This window comes from Sciurus carolinensis, chromosome 8 (assembly GCF_902686445.1).
Source record: "Sciurus carolinensis chromosome 8, mSciCar1.2, whole genome shotgun sequence".
Classification (NCBI taxonomy): Eukaryota; Metazoa; Chordata; class Mammalia; order Rodentia; family Sciuridae; genus Sciurus; species Sciurus carolinensis.
Genome location: NC_062220.1, coordinates 91,668,340 through 91,686,866, shown reverse-complemented (window position 1 = coordinate 91,686,866; position 18,527 = coordinate 91,668,340). Strand labels below are relative to the sequence as shown.

At 37.4% G+C, this 18,527-nt stretch overlaps 1 protein-coding gene and 1 non-coding gene across 2 annotated transcripts in view; both read right to left on the bottom strand.

The window, feature by feature from the left end:
* Nucleotides 1-18,527, bottom strand: part of Bbs9 (Bardet-Biedl syndrome 9) — a 441,935-nt gene that overhangs the window by 407,417 nt on the left and 15,991 nt on the right. Inside the window, 3 exon segments of the mRNA XM_047562524.1 lie at nt 3,187-3,300; nt 9,714-9,778; nt 12,320-12,470. Coding sequence (XP_047418480.1) covers nt 3,187-3,300; nt 9,714-9,778; nt 12,320-12,470 — 330 coding nt within the window.
* Nucleotides 12,060-12,132, bottom strand: Trnaa-agc (transfer RNA alanine (anticodon AGC)). The gene has a single exon. It is a non-coding gene; the product is annotated as a tRNA-Ala (tRNA).

The window sequence follows — 18,527 nt, the reverse complement described above, 5'->3', positions numbered from 1 at the left end:
CTGTGGTGTTCTTCAAATTGTCAAAGGTCAGGATATAGCTCAGTTGGTAGAGTGCTTGACTCCTATGCACAAGGCTCTGGGTTCAATCCCTAGTACCACAAACAAACAAAAATCTCCAAATTGTCAAAGTCTTCCTTTTCTTTCTTTCTTTTTTTTTTTTTTTTTTTCTTCTTTCTTTTTTCTTTTTGGTGCTGGAAATTAAACCCAGGGCCTCATACGTGCTAAGCACATGCTCTACCACAGACCCATACCCCCAGCCCCAAGGTCCCATATTTTAGGATAGTATTTCCTGAACTCCATTACTTTATTTGGAAGTCTATTATGAAATCCAGCAAAAATGTTACACAAAAGCAAGAAGAATCTTTATTTTAATTGGGTTCATGTGATCCGATAATAAAATAAAAAGTATACTATGATCTATATAAAATAACATTTGACATATGATCTAAAGAATTGTCCGAGTCAGGCATGGTGGCTCACGCCTGTAATCCCAGCAACTCAGGAATCTAAGGCAGGCAGATCACAAGTTTGAGGCCAGCCTCATCAATTTAGTGAGGCCTTAAGTAACTTAGGGAGACCCAGCTTCAAAATAAAAATTAAAAGGGCTTGGGGGATATAGCTCAGTGATAAAGAGTGCTATGTTCAATTCCCAGTACTCAAAAACAACAAACAAACAAACGTTGTGATACAATTAAAAAAAAAAAACAAAAAAACTACTTTTAAGCCTACTTTTTTTCTCTAATCATAATTTTTTTGGAACCCAGGTATACAGAATTTAGCAATTGGCTTTTGGGCATTTGATGGGGGAAAACAAGTTCAAAATAGCAATGGGAAATGTATGTTCCCCAGTGGTGTCAGACTTCTTAAAAAAAAAAAAAAACAGTGAAAATCAATTCTAAAAGCTGAAGGTGGGAGGAGGTACTATACTAACAGAAATTTGTTTCTCATCTGAATCTTTCTCTCTTCCCTTCATCTAACTCTAAACATTTCCTATACTCCTCAAATAATGCAAACATTCCCATTACTCAAGTTAAGCAGTTCTGCAATCTAACCAATTGTTGTTTCACATCACTTTAGGTGACAGAAAACTCTTATCTACACCTTACCACCAAAAATACCTATGATTGTGCCAGGTGTGGTGGCACATGCCTGTAATCCTAGCAACTCAAGAGGCTGAGACAAGAGGATTTAAAGTTGGAGGCCAAGTTGGGCAACACAGTGAGATCCTGTTTCAACACAAAAAATAAAAAGAACTGGGGACGTGGCTCAGAGGTAAAGCACCCCTGGAATCAATCCCCAGCAGTGTAAAAACAAAAATCTATGCTTGGTAAATTGGTAAGCCCAAACTTATCTATGCCCTCCCTGCCTTTATCTCTATGTATAAAAAAACAAGAGTTCACACAAATGAAGGATACTTCCAAAATAGTCATTTTCTATTAGATTAAAAAAAAATCTAATATAACTAACCACTGTAATGTAAGTTAAATAATAAACTCACAAAAACATAAATTCAAAAAGAGCTAAAATACTATAAAATTCCTAATCATATGTTCTACAGGTGGCACAAGTGTGTCTGTGCGTGTGTGTGTGTATTCTTACACAACCAAAGTTACAAAATAACATGGGTAAGTGTCACCACAGGACTTCTGTGCTCAACACAGCACCACCAGCTCTTCTTCTATGTTATGGCACAATGAGAGAAATTTGGCTGTTAATAAGATTCACACACATGGGGCTGGGGAGATAGCTTAGTCAGTAGAGTGCTTGCCTTGTAAGCACAAGGCCCTGGGTTCAATCCCCAGCACCCAAAAAAAAAAAAAAAAAAAAAAGATTCACACACACACTCAAACAGCAACAGTGTACACAAGCACCATGCCCTGGTGATTCCAGAAGTTTGGGTCTAGTACACAAAATGAAGAGAGCCCTTTTGCTAATTAGAAACAAAAATGTTAAGTTTGGAAGAACTCATCCTTCCCAGACAGTGCAGTCAGCCTTCCACGTAAGAACATTCTGCATCAGTGTAGTCAACCAACCTTGCATTGAAAGGGCTGGGATGTGGTTTAGTGGTAGAGCATTTGCCTGGCATGCAGGAGGTCCTGGGTCCCATACCCAGCACAGAAATTTTTTTTAAATTGCTCTGTACTAAACATGCATAGACTCTTTTATTCTGGTCATTATTCCCTAAACAATACAGTCTAACAATTATTTATATAGCACTTACATTGTACTAGGTATTATAAGTAATCTAGAAATGTTTCAAAGTATACAGAGGATACGTGTAGGTTATATGCAAACACTATCCCCCTTTTTGTTGGTACTATGGATTTAACCCAGGAGCACTCAACCACTGAGCTACATCCCCAGCCCTCCTTACTTATATCGCTAAGTTGCTGAGGCTGGCCTCAAACTTGCAATCCTCCTGCCTCAGCCTCCTGAGTCATTGGGATTACACAGGCACACCACTATAGCCCACTTATCCCATTTTACATAGATATTATGGTATCTACAGGTGTGAGGGGAATAAATCTCCCAAGGCCCAAGTATACCAAAAGGACAACTTTACTTGGGGAAAATGTTGCCTTTATGAAATTTTGAAAAGGTGAGGTAGATTCCTCTAGGGTAGATTTACTTCAAGTCAGAAAGCATGATTTGATGAGCAGGATCAAGTCTATATTTCAGTCCCCACTTGTCCACTCTTACAGTTGCTCTTGTGAAAAAAAAAAACCCATAAGAATTCCATGCAGTAGCTCTGGAGATGAGTAGGATGGAGAGAAGAGTTTGTAGTTTCTCCATGCCTGTAGTAGGTACAGCAAGTACTGAAGTACTGCCTGTCAATAAGAGGGTCAACCCTTTAACCTCCTCAAAGAGCCAGGCACACAGTTCCAGCATCAAAAAAAAATTCAATTTCAGTCAGCTTCTATATACAAAACAAAATCTATAGAAAAGCTATTTAGAAATGTCTCTGTAGACCGTGTACAAACACTGCTGGTTATATGAAAATTCAACATATCTGTTGCTTAAAGTTTCCTTTTTTATTGGTTTGAATATTTAGATACAAATTTTTCAATAAAATATCCTATTTTAACTTGCTCTAAGATTCAAATCACAAAATCCCTCATTTTCATATGACCAAATATTCTAAATCTATCATTTGAAATAACATACTTATCATTAAAAGCAAATCACCTTTTACCCCACCAAATGATCCATAAGTCATATTGCAGGCTGTTCTCTGAAGATTATGTTCATACATTAATTTAAGCTGATATTGGTTCCCATGTTCCACATTACCCAAGGTTCCTAAGGAGAAAAAATTAAAGGATTACTTTATATTTGTTTTTGTTAAAAGACATTAATTTCTTCTCATTCTCTATACCAAGTGATTTAATTTCAGTAAAAATTAAAATGAAAAAGCACTGAAACATTATGAACAATTAGCATAATGATAACAGCACAGTTAAAACCAGTTAAATCTGGCTAGATAACAACATTAGATGAAATACTACTTTGGGGAACATTTTATTATCTATTTCTATTAGACATTCCTGAGTAAAGTGTAACTATTTAAATAACAACAAAATCTTCTAATTTCAGTTCTCAAATAAATGAAGTACCTGCATTTATAAATAATAAATGAGCAAAAAAATGACTTGAAGTGTCTAAGGCTAAAAATCTCCAACACTTTAAAGCAATGCATTTGTCCACCATGACTCTCAAAATACTCGATCCCCTAATGCATTATATACTAAGATAATGCAGAGATTCTCTAAGTTACCCTCAGCAAGTAATGCGTTCTAATTGAACTCTGCCAAAAATAACCTTCAAAACAAAGAAAAATCCTTTCTCTGCATTTAATAGATCATATGTACTATCAAACTCATTGTTTAAGCTACTTGATATCAACTTGATTGTTCATTACATCATACTATTATGTAGATCATATGTACTACTATCATCCTCTAATTCTTTCCAGAAGAGAAAAGGTTTTGTTTGTTGTTATTGGGGGTTTTTTGGGTGGGAGGGGTACCAGGGATTGAACCCAGAGATGCTTAACCATTGAGCCATATCCCAGTCCTTTTTATTTTTTTTATTTTGATAAAGGGTCTTGCTAAATTGCTTAAACTTGCAATCCTCCGCCTCAGTCTCTGGAATTGTTGGGATTACAAGAATGCACCACGTGCCAGTCCAGAAAAGATTCTTTACCCAACACAGGGCTAGCCTCAGCAACTTAATGAGACCCTGTCTCAAAATAAAAAAATAAAAAGGGCTGGGGCTGCAGAACAGTGGTTAAGCACTCCTAGGTTCAATCCCCAATACAAAAAGAAAAAGAAAAGATTCTTTATCCATAATTTTTCTGTGGTGGTAGGCTTACAGTTAGAGCTACTGACCAGTGATCAAGCAAGAGCATTAGGATTAAAAGAGGTATTATAAACAAAAAGGATTCAAAAAGCAACTTTTCTGCTGGGCAAGGTGGCTCATGCCTGTAATCCCAATAGCTCGGGAGGCTGAGGCAGGAGGATCTCAAGTTCAAAGCCAGCCTCCGCACTAAGTGACTCAGTGAGACTCTGTCTCTAAATAAAATACAAAATAGGGCTGGGGTTATGGGTCAGTGGTTAAGTGCCCCTGGGTTCAATCCCCAGTACCAAAGCAACTTTTTCTGTAATAAGGAAGCATCTTTGAGCCTGGCACAGTGGCACCTGCCTGTAGTCCCAGCAAGGCCAAGGCAGGAGGATTCAAATTCAAGGCCAACCTGAGTTATTAGACCCCTGTCTCAAAATAAAATTTAAAAAGGGTTGGGGTGTAGCTCAGTAGTAAAGTGCCCCTAGGGGTTCAATCCTCAGTTAAAAAAAAAAAATGAAGAAACATCTTTGTCATTTATTCATTCGATATGCAAAAATTAAAGAAATTTTTAAACTACCAAAAAGCAAACAAGAGTAATATTCAATCGTTAAAATAATCTAAATATATCAATATGTGCATCTATTTGTTTTGGGATTTTTTTGTCTCAAAGGGCTTACCAACATACATTTAGGTTATAAGAATATTTTTTTCCTATTTTAAAATGGAGGCACCTTAAGTTCAAAAAAATTCAATAAATTTCCCCTAAATCACATAACTGGCAAAGGATATGCAATCAACCCAGGTGTTTAGAGCCAAGCATGATATAGCCTGGCTATCCACCACATAAAAACATTCATGAAATTTGGTCCTCCCCCAGTAAAGATCACAATGTCCATGGATATGGTCAATAACAATTTCCCAATGCCACTGCAAGCCAGGCACAGTGGCCTACACCCAGAGTCCCAAGTACTCAGGAGGTTAAGGCAGGAAGACTGCCTGAGCCCAGGAGTTCCAGGCCAGCCTGGGAAATAAAGTGAGATCTTGTTTCTTTAAAAATAGAAAAATGAAAAAGAAAAGAAAGAAAGGCAGGAACATTAAGAATTCATACCAGGAGGTTGGGGTTGTGGCTCACTGGTAGAGTGCTTGCCTAGCACTGGTGAGGCACTAGGTTTGATCCTCAGTATCACATAAAAATAAATAAAGTAAAGGTATTACATCCATCTACAACTAAAAAAAAAAAAAAAAAAAAAAAAAGGAATTCACACCAGTAAATACTGGATTCAGCAGTTAATATTTAAACACACCTGGCATGAGATGAAAATAGGATTTGTGTTTTTCCTAGAAAATCATCAATGATACAATATTAAAAATTACTAAGAATGAAATCCTGTTATTTGCAGCAGCATGGATGGAACCAGAGGGTATTCTTGAAGGTGAAATAAGTCAGGCACAGAAAGCTAAATACTGCATGTTCTCACTTATATTAGAAACTAAAAGTTATCTCAGAAAAGGAGGGACAGAATAGTAGTTACCAGATCCTGGTAAGGGTGTGGGAGATGGATATATGGACAGATGATGGTTAATAGGAACAGGGATGCAGTTGGATAAGAGAAGTAACTTCTAATGTTCTATATAGCACAGTAGGATAACTGTGATTGACCATAATTAATGGGAAATTTTGATATGTGTCTGAGGTGACAGTTATGCCAATTACACTAAACTGATCATTACATATTATATGCATGTACTGAAATATCATATGGACTCTATAAAATATATACGATTACTATATGTCAATTTAATAAAAAGTATTTTGCATCCCCCCCCAAAAAAAATTACTTACATTTCTGAAAGAAAAAAATTACACAGATTTTGGCCCTCATTATATAGACTGAATATTCTAAGTATATATGATTAGTCTACATTAAGCTGAAGTTAATAAAAAGTTTCAATTAGAAAGTAAATACATATTTAGAACATTTATTCTATGGGTCTTATTTAAATAAGAAAATTTGATTTATACAAAAGAACTCTCCAGGAAACCAAAAGTCAAAAAAAGAAATTCAAGATCTTGATGACAGTTTTCAGTGTCATTTTAGATCACTACTCAGCAATCTAAAGATGTTCAGTGAGCTCAGTACAGATTAAGTAAAGCTTCATTGAGTTAAAGAACTAAATTAGATTATATAAATCCATGAAACATAAAGAATCACATCTTTTTTATCCTCACGGCAACCATTAAACTTCTGTAAGTAAGTTAGATGTGTAGCAAAGGCGTGTTATGAAGTACACAATTGTACATAATTGGAAAAGACTATTTAAGAGAACATACTCAGTATGGCTCACACATCTGTAAGCATTTACTCAGAAACTGAAGCCCATCATAAAGGAACCTGCAGCTGGGCACAGTGGCGTACTACTCAAGCTCAAGGCCTCAGGAATTTAGTGAGACCCTGCCTTAAAATTAAAAAATAAAAAGGACTGGAGATGCAGCTTAGTGGTAAAGTACTCCTGAGTTCAATCCCTAGTAAAAGAAAGGAAGGAGGGAAAGAATCAGATGCCACCTGATGCTTTCTTTTTACCACGGTATGGTAAGATGGGCTACCTTCAGGTCAGCAAGATCCTATTATTTCTATTAAGCATACATTTGATGACACATCACCAACCAAAAACAGGTCAGCACAGTAGTCTCTTTTAAGGGTTGTTTTGGCCACGGATGGTAGCACATGCCTGCAATTTCAGTGACTGAGGTGGTTGATGTACAAAAATCACAAGTTCAAAGCCAACCTTGGCAATTTAGTGAGACCCTGTCCCAAACTAAAAAATAAAAAGGGCTGGGGTGATTGGACTTGGTGATGCATGCCTGTAATCCCAGCAACTTGGGAAGCTGAAGCAGGAGGATCTCAAGTTTGAGGCCAGCCTCAGCAACTTAGCAAGACCCTCAGCAATTTAGTGAGATCTGATCTCAAAATGAAAAATGAAAAGGGTGGGAGTGTAGGTCAGTGGTAGAGCACCTCTGAGTTCAATCCCAGTACCAGAAAAAAAAAAAAAAAAAAAATGTGTGGCAGCTGGTGTTTTGGTATGTCCAAGAGACTTGATTTTAAAGATCTCCAGTTTGCTTCAAATCCTTTTCAGAAGTACACACACAATAAAAGAAAACAAAAAAATATTTGGGGAGCAGGAAGTTGGGAGAAAGGATGTCAAGTTCAACTAATATTTTCATCTCCCAACACCAGTGATTTTATTTAAACTAGAAATGTTTGTGCTTCCCCTGTTACAGTAAAAGCTAGGTAAAAGTTCAGTCTGGAACCTTAAGAAACATTCAAGAGAACAAAAACACTGATTTCCCATGAGTCTCAATTTAAGCCAGGCCAGGAAAAATAGACAAATTGTCAGCTTCAAATATCATAAAAGAATGAAAAAGTGAGAGACAGAAGGAAAGTGAGATGGAGCATAAGGGAATGTAGTTTGGACAATTCCTGGTCTCCAGAGAAGATAAAGCTTTTAAATGAATACAAAGAATAAAAGAGCAATAAAAGTCATCATTCCTGTGGCAAATAACTTTCATTTTCAACACTAACTTGGAGGATACCACAGTCCCATAAACATACTGTGGTCAAACATGCCGTCAGGCTTTTGAAAAAAAACACATTTTATCCCCAGCCTACGCCTTAAGCCCAGTAGCACTTTAGAGGTTTCTGTCTTTCTGGGCCTATCTCAGATGGGACCAAGGAAGGCCAAAAGTCTAATTTAATTTTTCTAAGAGGCCCTGCTTAGAGCCCCATGGGGCCTCTGGAAGGGCTAAATACTCAAGTACTCAGAGTAACTAACTGTGGGTAAGTTCTCTTCCTCCACTTCCTGTGTTAATGCAGTCAGTAAAATATCACTAGTAATTAACGTGCTTCCAATCCAAAAAAGAGGAACTAGATCCATGCAATAAAGTAACCTATATCCTCAACTTACTCTGAAATACTAAATATATATATATATCCTATCACTAGGAGAGCAACATCTTTCACCTGAAACCAAGGAAAGTGTACTCCATCAGGCCTTGATATAAACAGGAAGGAAAAGAAACACTGATAGGGGTAACAGAGAAGGGGAAGGAAAACAGCACATGGTAAAGAATAATAAAAAAGCCACTGTCAGTTGCCTCAGCACTACCCACAAATTTATTCACTTATTCTTCAAAGAATTTACTGAATATCTACCAAATACAATATCCCTGGTTACCAAGCCTGCCTTAGAAAACTAATAGATCTTCACCTCAAAAACACACTAGCTATGTGCCAGTAAAATACAAATTATTACTCAAATTAAAGGTGAAATGTAAAGAAAGCTCAAATAGAATAAATCTGAGAAATTCAAATCTTAGAAACTAGTATTTATAGTAAAATCCAAAGTATCACTTATATACAGAACAGTCCTACAGACACTTAATTTATCATAGCCATAAGAAATTTTCCAAATCAATATACACACAAAAAACTCTGAAGTTGAAGTAAAATTTACCTAAATACTGAAATTAAAGTTACCTTTTAATTTTAATTAGGGTTGAAATGCTGAAACTAAACCACAATGAACTACTATATTTCTGCCCACAGAACCATGTCGACAATGAAACCTGATTAAGCCTCAAAATAAGTGGCTTGGGGTCTAGTTAAGTAAAGACAACCAAAAGCCAAGAAATATCAACTATGAAGAGAAAACACTTGAGGTTTACCAAAGAAAATGTATTTCAAACCACTATGACTCAGCATCTAATGAATTTTGTTGGTACTGTTGAACACTTATAACTCAAGAGTGCCAAGTACCCAGAAGTGGCCCCTATCAGACATAGGCAATCCTAAACATAATTCCTGAGAGGAAGGAGACCACAAGGAACCTTCTGCTAGAAATATCAATATGCAAAGAAATAACAGACCAAGAAAATGTAATACTTTTAAGTCTCTGAAAGAGTAATGAACAACAGAAAAATGCTAACCAAGACCAAAAAATAAAATAAAATAAACAAAAAACCTTCAAATGAATGTTTTGTGTTCTCTCCCAAATCAGCACTAGAGAATATCTATACTTAGCCAGGTGTGGTGGCACCTCCCTTTAATCCTAGCAGCTCATAAGGCTGAGGCAGGAGGATTGTAAGTTCAAAGCCAGCCTCAGCAACTTAGCAAGGACCTAAGCAACTTAGCAAGACCCTGTCTCAAAATAAAATATAAAAAGGGCTGGGGATGTGGTTCAGTGGCTGAGCACCCCTGGGTTCCATCCCTAGTACAAGAAAAGAAGGAAGGAATGAAGAAAGGAAAATATCTATTGTTATAGTAAGGAACCCAATTTGTAATGTAAATTCCACATTGAAAATAAATGTTTCTTACCTGAGACAGAGTAAACACAAAGTTTTCTAGAATGCAACACAGCCAAATGAAGCATTTCAGTGCCTCTGAAAAATAGGAAATGTTTTAAATGTTTTTAAATATTAATGTGCAATATAACCAAAAAATTATAAAATAATTACAAAAAGGCCTCCTAATTATACCTACTGTGAGTAAATAAGTCATTAGAAAACATTCTGAACTTAAAAATTAATGTAACAACTAATAGGGAAATTAACTTCCACAGCCTCACATACTCTGTCTTGTCAGGAACAGAGGCATCAGCTATAATTCCAGCTACTCCAGAGGCTGAGGTAGGAGAATTTCGAGTTCAAGGCCAGCTTAAGCAACATAGCAGAGCCTGTCAAGAGAGGAAGGAAGGAGAAGGGTAGCAAGAAAGGAAGGAAGGAAGGGAGGGAGGAAAGATACTCTGCTTCAAGAAACTGTCTTCACATTGAAACCAACCCAAGACCCATGAAGAGTCAGATCTGAGGCTCCATCATGAGTACTCTCCACAGTAAAAAGCTCCGACTTCTGATTCTGGCTCTCTAATCCACCTGTAACTTTGGGCAAATCACTTAGTCTCCCTGAGCCTATTTCCCTTCTGTAGAATAAGAGGTTCAAATAAATCAAATAAAGTCATGTGAAAGAACCTTGCAAAGCTTAAAGCACCACAAAATGCTAATCATTATTAATAAATGGCATTTATCACTTCCAGATCTGAAATTTATTAAAAGTATTGAAAACATTTTAGTTTGGACTAACTCTCAAATAGAAATAAATTGCCAACATCCCCACTACATTTCCCAGTCCATGTCAAGTGGTTTCCAGAGTCAGCAGCATGGCACAGTCTAGAACTCCTAAACCCAGTCTTCAAGGGTCAAGCTAATGGATGTTAACGAGAAAGGGTGTGAATGACTGTGATTAAGTGGAGACTGGGGCCAGACTAAAGGTGGTGGCTACTACTTGGTTCTGGGCTTGTGGCCAGATCTCCACATTTTTCATGAAATGCCAAAAAGCAGGGCTTTTATGTGAAACCTCCTGGCTCTCAGATGCTGGCAGTTCTTTTCCATTTAAAACTACAGGCCCACATGTGCAAGCAGGCCTCTGGTACACTCTCTGTTGCAGACTATTCTAAACTACAAGGACTGTAATTAAAGTCTGAACACCTGGGTTGGAACTTAGATTCTGTACCTTACTGTGTGACCATTTAATTTTTTTAGAGTGTCACTATTTCATTTACAAAATAATAATTGTATATGAAAATATCTGCAAAGCATTGGTATAATAGATATGTAAATACTTATTATTTACTCTATAAATGCAAATAGACACAGCTATCATATAATTAATAGTTACTTCATAAATTTTTTTATGTACCTTGGACACTCAAAATAATTTTTCCATCATGCTCCAGAAAAATTGTATTTTGGAAAGATAGTGAAGTATGGAGCCAGAGACCTGTGTCCAAGTTTTGGCTGTAATCTTACACTATAAGCTCTGGTTTCCTTATCTCAAATACAGATCACATCTGCCTTGCAGAGGTGATTATTGAGACAATGTTTATAAAGACCTATACTTGCCAGCACTCATTACTGTCATCACCCTTCCCTTCCAAGTGATCACAAAAATGAGAACTACATGTAAGACTATCATACAGAATGAATGTTGATTGTGTTCCCTATTTTTTTCCAATGGAAAGGTCAAAATGCTTTTAAAGGCAAGAATTCCACTGGGAGTAGTGGTGCTACAATGTCCTGATTAACAATGTCTAGTAATTCTAACTAGTTGAGAGGCTAAAGTTGGAGGATCACAAGTGTGAGGTCAGCCTTAGCCCCTTATAGAGACTGCTTCAAAATAAATAAAAAGGACTGGTGGTCCAGTGACCACCAGGCATGTTGGTCATGCCAGCAACTCAGGAGGCTGAGGACTGCAAGTTCAAGGCCAACCTGAATAATACAGTGATTTTTTTTTTTTTTTTTTTTTGGTACCAGGGATTGAACCCAATGGCACTTAACCACTGAGCCACATCCCCAGCCCTTTTTTTATTTTTCATGTTGAAATAGGGTCTCACTAAGTTGCTTAGGGCCTTGCTAAGTTGCTAGTTTTGAATTTACAATTCTCCTATCTTAGCCTCCCAAACAGTTGGGATTACAGGCAGGCAGTGATAATTTACTACATCTTAATTTGGTTATTGTTAAAATTTATCTCATTTCCTTTAAGTCACTAATGTGTCAGGTACCTTAGATTTGTTCCTATAAGATCCAAAATTATTCTATCTTCAATAAATGTTGTTTGGTTTTGGTTTGGTTTTTTTTGTTGTTGTTGTTTTGTTTTGTTTTGTTTTGGTGGTGATGCTGGGGATTGAACCCAGGGCATTGTGCATGCTAGGCAAGCACTCTACCAACTGAGCTATATCCCCAGCCCCCTATCTTCAATATTTTTAAAGGTTTTTATACAAAAAGCATTCAGTACATGAGGAACACTTATATGACAATATCCAGAATACATATATAGTCTTTTTTGAAGAATCCACAAAAGTGACATAGTAAGGAACTGACATGCTCTCCAAGTAAGACAAAATACCAGAATTAGTGAGCTGTACTTACGAAACAAACTTTCCTACTTCCACTTGAAGTACGGGATCTCGTAGATGGACTTCCAGAAGCAAATCTTCAGCTTGAGTTCCATCTCCTGTTTTTACTGGATGGGGGTTAAAGATTCTTAGGTATCCCATAAAGCTACCCACAATTATTTTATCTGTAGAGAGAATTTTTTAAAAAGATGCAGACAGAAACAAACATTAGCAAATATCTTTGGGAACAAACTTCCTAATGTCTAAAAGAGAAATTTAATTTTTTTAAAAAAAATACAGTCTTGTTTCACATAGAAAGTCTACTCTGCCAATAGAAGATGCACTTAAAGTAAATTTATTAGAATAACACATAGTTCTTCAAAAATAATTTATATCACCAATATTCAAGTATACTAATGTATTACATTTTCCCCAAGTCTTGATTTGTTATCAGAGTCACAACTTAACAAAGTCCTTTTATCAAAGAACTGATTCAATCATAGTGTCAATTCTACAACTGATGTGACTGTTGAAAACACTGTATTAAGCAGAGGCACATGCCTGTAATCCCAGTGGCTCAGAAGACTAAAGCAGGAGGATCACAAAATCAAAGCCAGCCTTGGCAATTTAGCAAGACCCTCAGCAATTTAGCAAGACCCTGTTTAAAAATTAAAAAAAAAAGAAACAGACTAGGGATGTGGCTCAACAGTTGAATATCCCTGGTACCAGAGGGGGAAAAAAGAAAGAAAGAAAGAAAGAAAAACCTGGATTAAGAAGGATTCTGCCAGGCAAGGTGGTACAACCATGTAATCCCAGCTACTTGGAATGCTTCTGAAGCAGGAGGATCACAAGTTTGAGGACAGTTTGGCAAAGTAGATCCTGTCTAATTCTAAAACAATTTTTAAAGGACTGAGGGTATCGCTCAGTGGTAGAACACTTGCCTAGTGTGCACAAAGCCCTGAGTTCAATCCCCAGTACTATTAAAAAAAAAAAAAAAAAAAAAAAAGTGGGGTGGGGGGATTCTGAGACCTGGCTACAATGTCCTGATTAATAATGTCTAGTCTTCCATACAGGAGGGGGAAGTAATAGAATGTGTAGAATGTTGTGAGTTTAACTGTATCCCCCAAAAAGATATGTTGAAATCCCAGCCCAAGGTACCTATGAATGTGATCTTACTTGGAAATGGTCTTTGCAGAATATGAGGGCAAAGTCAGTTAAAACAAATTATAGCACTTGATAAGTGTCCTTTAAGAGGAAATAGAAGCCAGGCAAGGTGGTATACACCTGTAGTTCCAGTGGCTCAGGAGGCTGAGGAAGGAGGATCGCAAGTTCAAAGACAGCCTCAGCAAAAGCAAGGCACTAAGCAACTCAGTGAGACCCTGTCTCTAAATATAATACAAAATAGGGCTGGGGATGTGGCTCAGAGATAGAATGCTCCTGAGTTCAATCCCCGGTAACTACCCGCCCCCCACAAAAAAGAAAAGAGGAAATAGAAACATGAATGCCATGTTAAGAAATACACACAGAAAAAAAAAAGTTCATGTGACAATAGTGACAGAGATTGGAGTGGTACATCTAAAAGACAAAGAGGATCTGGTACTACCAGAAGCTAGAAGAGGCAAAGAAGGATCCTAGAGGCTTTGAAGGTGATATGACCCTGCCAATACCTTGATTTTAGACTTACAAAGTCTCTAGAACTGTGAAAATACATCTCTAGTGTTTTAAGCTACCTTAATTTATGGTGCTTTCTTATAGTATTCCTAGAAATTTATTTCCCTCTATTTAAAAGTAGAAGTTCTACATATTCATTTACTGAGAAGTTTTCTATGTATCAGACAAAGGTTTAAAGAGTTTACATGTGCTAACTCATTAAATCTTCATAATGACCATATGAGAGGTACTCTCATGGGAACTTCAAACCTGAATGGAGACACCGAAGTCTTCAGGAATCTGGTGCTAGGTGATCTGATGCCCCAGAGGTCTGCAAAGTCTCTGGAGCTATGCTCATTCCTGTATCCACCAAGTCTTGGCCAGCTCAGTTCTTCCTGCATTTGGAGAAGCTCACTCTTTTGTCAATCTCCTTCTTAAATTTATCAATTTCCTGTTATTTGTCAGGCAAGAAAAAAATTTTTTTAAAGTGAACTGATGGACAAATGAGCATCAGAGAATAAACTGCAGGTACCACAACCCACAGGGATGTCTGGAACTGGTTCTTGAGTTCAGCTGAGGCACAAAGCAGTAAGATTACTGTTATTCTAAGAGGTTATTCTACATGGGGTGAAGCAGTACTATGTACAGTAACAGAACAGTCAAGTTATCACCTCTCGTTGTCTGAGGTCCTGCACACATTGCAGGTGAACCTCTAGTGGCCTGGATAGTTGCTGCCACAGGTCCACTGAACAGGAAGGAGGAATGCCAAACATGACATGGATTTTCTAAAGTACTAGATAATTAAAAATAAGAAAATGACGACTTCACCCTCAAAATTCTCAACTTAGGATAAAAAATAAGACTCAGGATCTCCAGGACTTTTCAGAGTTTCCTACTAATTGTCTCAGTGAGACCCATGAGAGAGATGGATTCTTTGGGTTTTAAATTACTATAACGAGGGCTGGGGAGATAGCTCAGCTTGTAGAGTGCTTGCTTTGCAATCACAAGGCCCTGAGTTCGATCCCCAGTACCGCAAAAAAATAAATAAATAAATAAATAAATAAATTACTGTAACGTATGAGCTGACAAATCTCTTCAGGTTTCTGAAGTAAAAGTTATGATGTTAATCAGCATGACTAAGAGTATACTGTTAAAATGGAGTTACTAAGAATCCAGAAAACCTGGAGAACACTGAAACCTCCAAGTTTTTCTAAAACGATCCCCACTTATCTTTTGTGTCTTGTCGTGCCCTCATCCCATTATAACTCACTGCATTCAGAAATAAAAAGGTCAAGATGATCAAGTCCATCCAATAACCAGCTAATTCTCAAAAGTAAAGGGTGTGTGTGTGATTTGGGGAGGGTGGGAGAAGTGGAATTGAATCCAGAAGAACTCTACTACTGACCTACATCCACAGCCTTTTTTTTTTTTTTTGGTATTGAAACAGGGTCTCACTACTAAATTGCTGAGGCTGGTCTCAAAGTTGTGATCATCCTTTCCCAGCCTCCTGAGTCACTGGGATTACAGGCATACATCACCATGCCCAGCTCTATGTATGATTTTTTTCTTTTTTTTTTTTTTGGTACCAGGGATTTAACCCAGGTGTGCTTAACCACTAAGCCACACTTCCAGCACTATTTCTGTAATTTTATTTAGAGACAGGGTTTTACTGAGTTGCTTAGGGACTCGCTAAGTTGCTGAGGCTGTCTTTGAACTCATGATCCTCCTGCTTCAGCCTCCTGAGTCACTCAGATTACAGGCATGTACCACTGGGCCTGGCTCTATGTATGATTTTTATAACAGTTAGCAGGACTGTTATAGTAACCAGATTCCAAGTAATAATCTGACTTACAGATTCAGGGTATGGTTAACTAATATGGTATTCCACAGGAATTAAGTAAATAGGAAGGCATTAAATAGAAAACTATTAAGGCATTTTTTTATGAGAAATAATTCAATTGTAACAAAACACTACAATATGTTCATCACATTCATTAAGACCTTTTTTTTGAAGACAATTAACCATAAATATATCAGTAAGTGAAAAAGAGGACCTCAATCATGGCTTCTTGCCCATTTTCATACAAAAGTCAATTACCAGACTCAGCACCCCATGAACAATGACAAGGTTTTATGTAAGTCCTTTCTATCACACCCACATGCCTAATGTGAATTTTACTAATATCCTTCCCTACAGGATGGGTAGTCATTCAGTCAGGCATACTCAGAAAATAGAAATACCCAAGCCCTGCAAGAATACTGAATACTGGGGCTAGGGATGTAACTTACTAGTAGAGCATCTGCCTAACATTTGTGAGGACCTGAGTTCAATCCCCAGCACCACAAAAGATAAATAAATAAAAGCATACATACCTACTGAATACTGGCCTTGAGTTACTGAGTACTAAATCTAGAAGCGCAAAGCACACTGTTGTTGCCAATTATGAAGGCCCAGGGATACATGAACTTTTTATCATAGTTCATCCAATGGGAGAACAAGGCCACTATGTGCTTTTTTCTCAATTTCTGAGAGTTTAAAGGAAATATATTTCCTCAGAAAATGGTATACCAATCATTTGGTTCCCTAACATATACACTTAAGAGATATTATAAGGGCTATACAGGAATCTATCTCCCCACAAAGGGCAATATCAAAATACTATGACTAAGGCAGATTTGGGATAGTTTTCAAATTTCAAAGCCAAAAACACTTACATGTGGGATTTTAGTAGTAGAAAGTTTGGCTAATTAAATAGGGATATGATAGGGGAATAGGGGATTCCTATTATATCTCTATTTAATTAACCAAACTTTCTAACACTAAAATCAAATAGATCTTATAGAGTTCATCAGTATACATGCAAACTTCTCCACATCTGTGTTTACTCTTACCTTCCTGCATTCATGAAGATCTCATGCCTGTTCAGGGTTAATCCTCCATTAACATATCAGACCCCATCTCTGTTCACCTTCTCAGAATCCCTGCTGTACCAATGACAGCCTCTATCCTACACATTATCCCTACATTTCCCCATATCATCATCGTCCTTTTTTCCCTTCACAGCTAAGTTTCTTTAAAGAAGCGTAAACCCTCACTCAGTCTTCCCACCTTCCACTCTCACTCACTACAAACCTGGATCTTGTTACCACTGTGGACACCCTCATCAAAGACACTAATGAACCACTTCCTGCTAAATGGAATGGAAACTTTCCAAGCCACTTATCATTAAAACATGCCTCCCAGGTAGTAGCCCTCCTGGTTCATCTGCCTCTCTGCCAGCCTCCTCAGAACCTATTACTGACTACTTTTCTCAAACTCCCTCTATAATGCTTGCATTCTCCAGGTTACAGTCCTATACTTCCCACATCTTAATTCCAACCACTCTCCATGTGGAACTTCACCTATTCTCAGGGCTTCAGATACAACCATCACCAAATCTTTACCTCTATTCTGTATACAACCAGGACCCTGTTCATTCCAAATCTTTACCTCTATTCTATATACTACAAATTTCTATCTCAACCAGAACATATCCGAAACATCTCTCATCAACCTTCTATTCCAAAAGAATAACAATAATAATGCTCAAACTTCAGAGTGCCACCATTCAACTCAGGAGCTTTTCAAAATTCAGATACCTGAGCCCCACCACTTCACCCAACCCCAGAGAATACAATCTTATAGGATCCTGTAGGTCTGGAATAGGTAATCTTTGCATATAATAATCACTCCAAGATATTACAACACAGGTGTCCAGGCTTTGAGAAATAATGATTAGTGTTTTTGTCTATGAAGGATATACACATGCAATAATTTTTCTATAGCAATGCTTGGAAAAACATAGAAAGTTGCTCACAGCTGGACATAAACTGAGGGGGAGCAATATCTCAATATACTGATAACCCACTGGTGGTACCCTAGTAAGGAGCTCTAAAAGAAATACACAAGTGGTCTGGGATATAGTTCAGTTGGTAGAGTGACTGCCTTGTGTGCACAAGGCCCTGGGTTCAATCCCCAGCACCACCAACAAAAAAAAAAAAAAAAGAAAAAGAAAAAAAGAGAGAGAGAGAGAGAAAGAAAGAAAAACTAGGCATGATGGCACATGCCTGTAATCCCAGTGACTTTGGAGACTGAGGCAGAAGGATCGAGTTGAAGGCCAGTCTCAGTTAGCAAGGCCCTAAGCAACTTAGTGATACCCTGTCTCAAAATAAAAAAGGTCTGGGAATTTGGCTCAATGGTTAAGCATCCCTGGGTTCAATCCCTACTACAAAGAAAAAGAAAAAAAAAAAAAGACATACATGAATGAGCGGAAAATCAGTATTCAGGCACAATGGTGCATTCCTGTAATCCCAGTGAATCAGAAGGCTGAGGCAGGGAGATTGCAATTTTGACTCCAGCCTCATGAACTTAGCCAGGCCCTATGCAACTAGTGAGATCCTGTCTCAAAATAAAAAGTAAAAGTAAAAGTAATGGGATGTAGCTCAGTGGTAAGTGCCCCTAGGCTAAATCCCCAGTACCAAAAAAAAAAAGAAAAGAAAATCAGAAAGTATAGCTTCCAACTAAGTTGAGAGTTAAGATACTTTGGACAGAA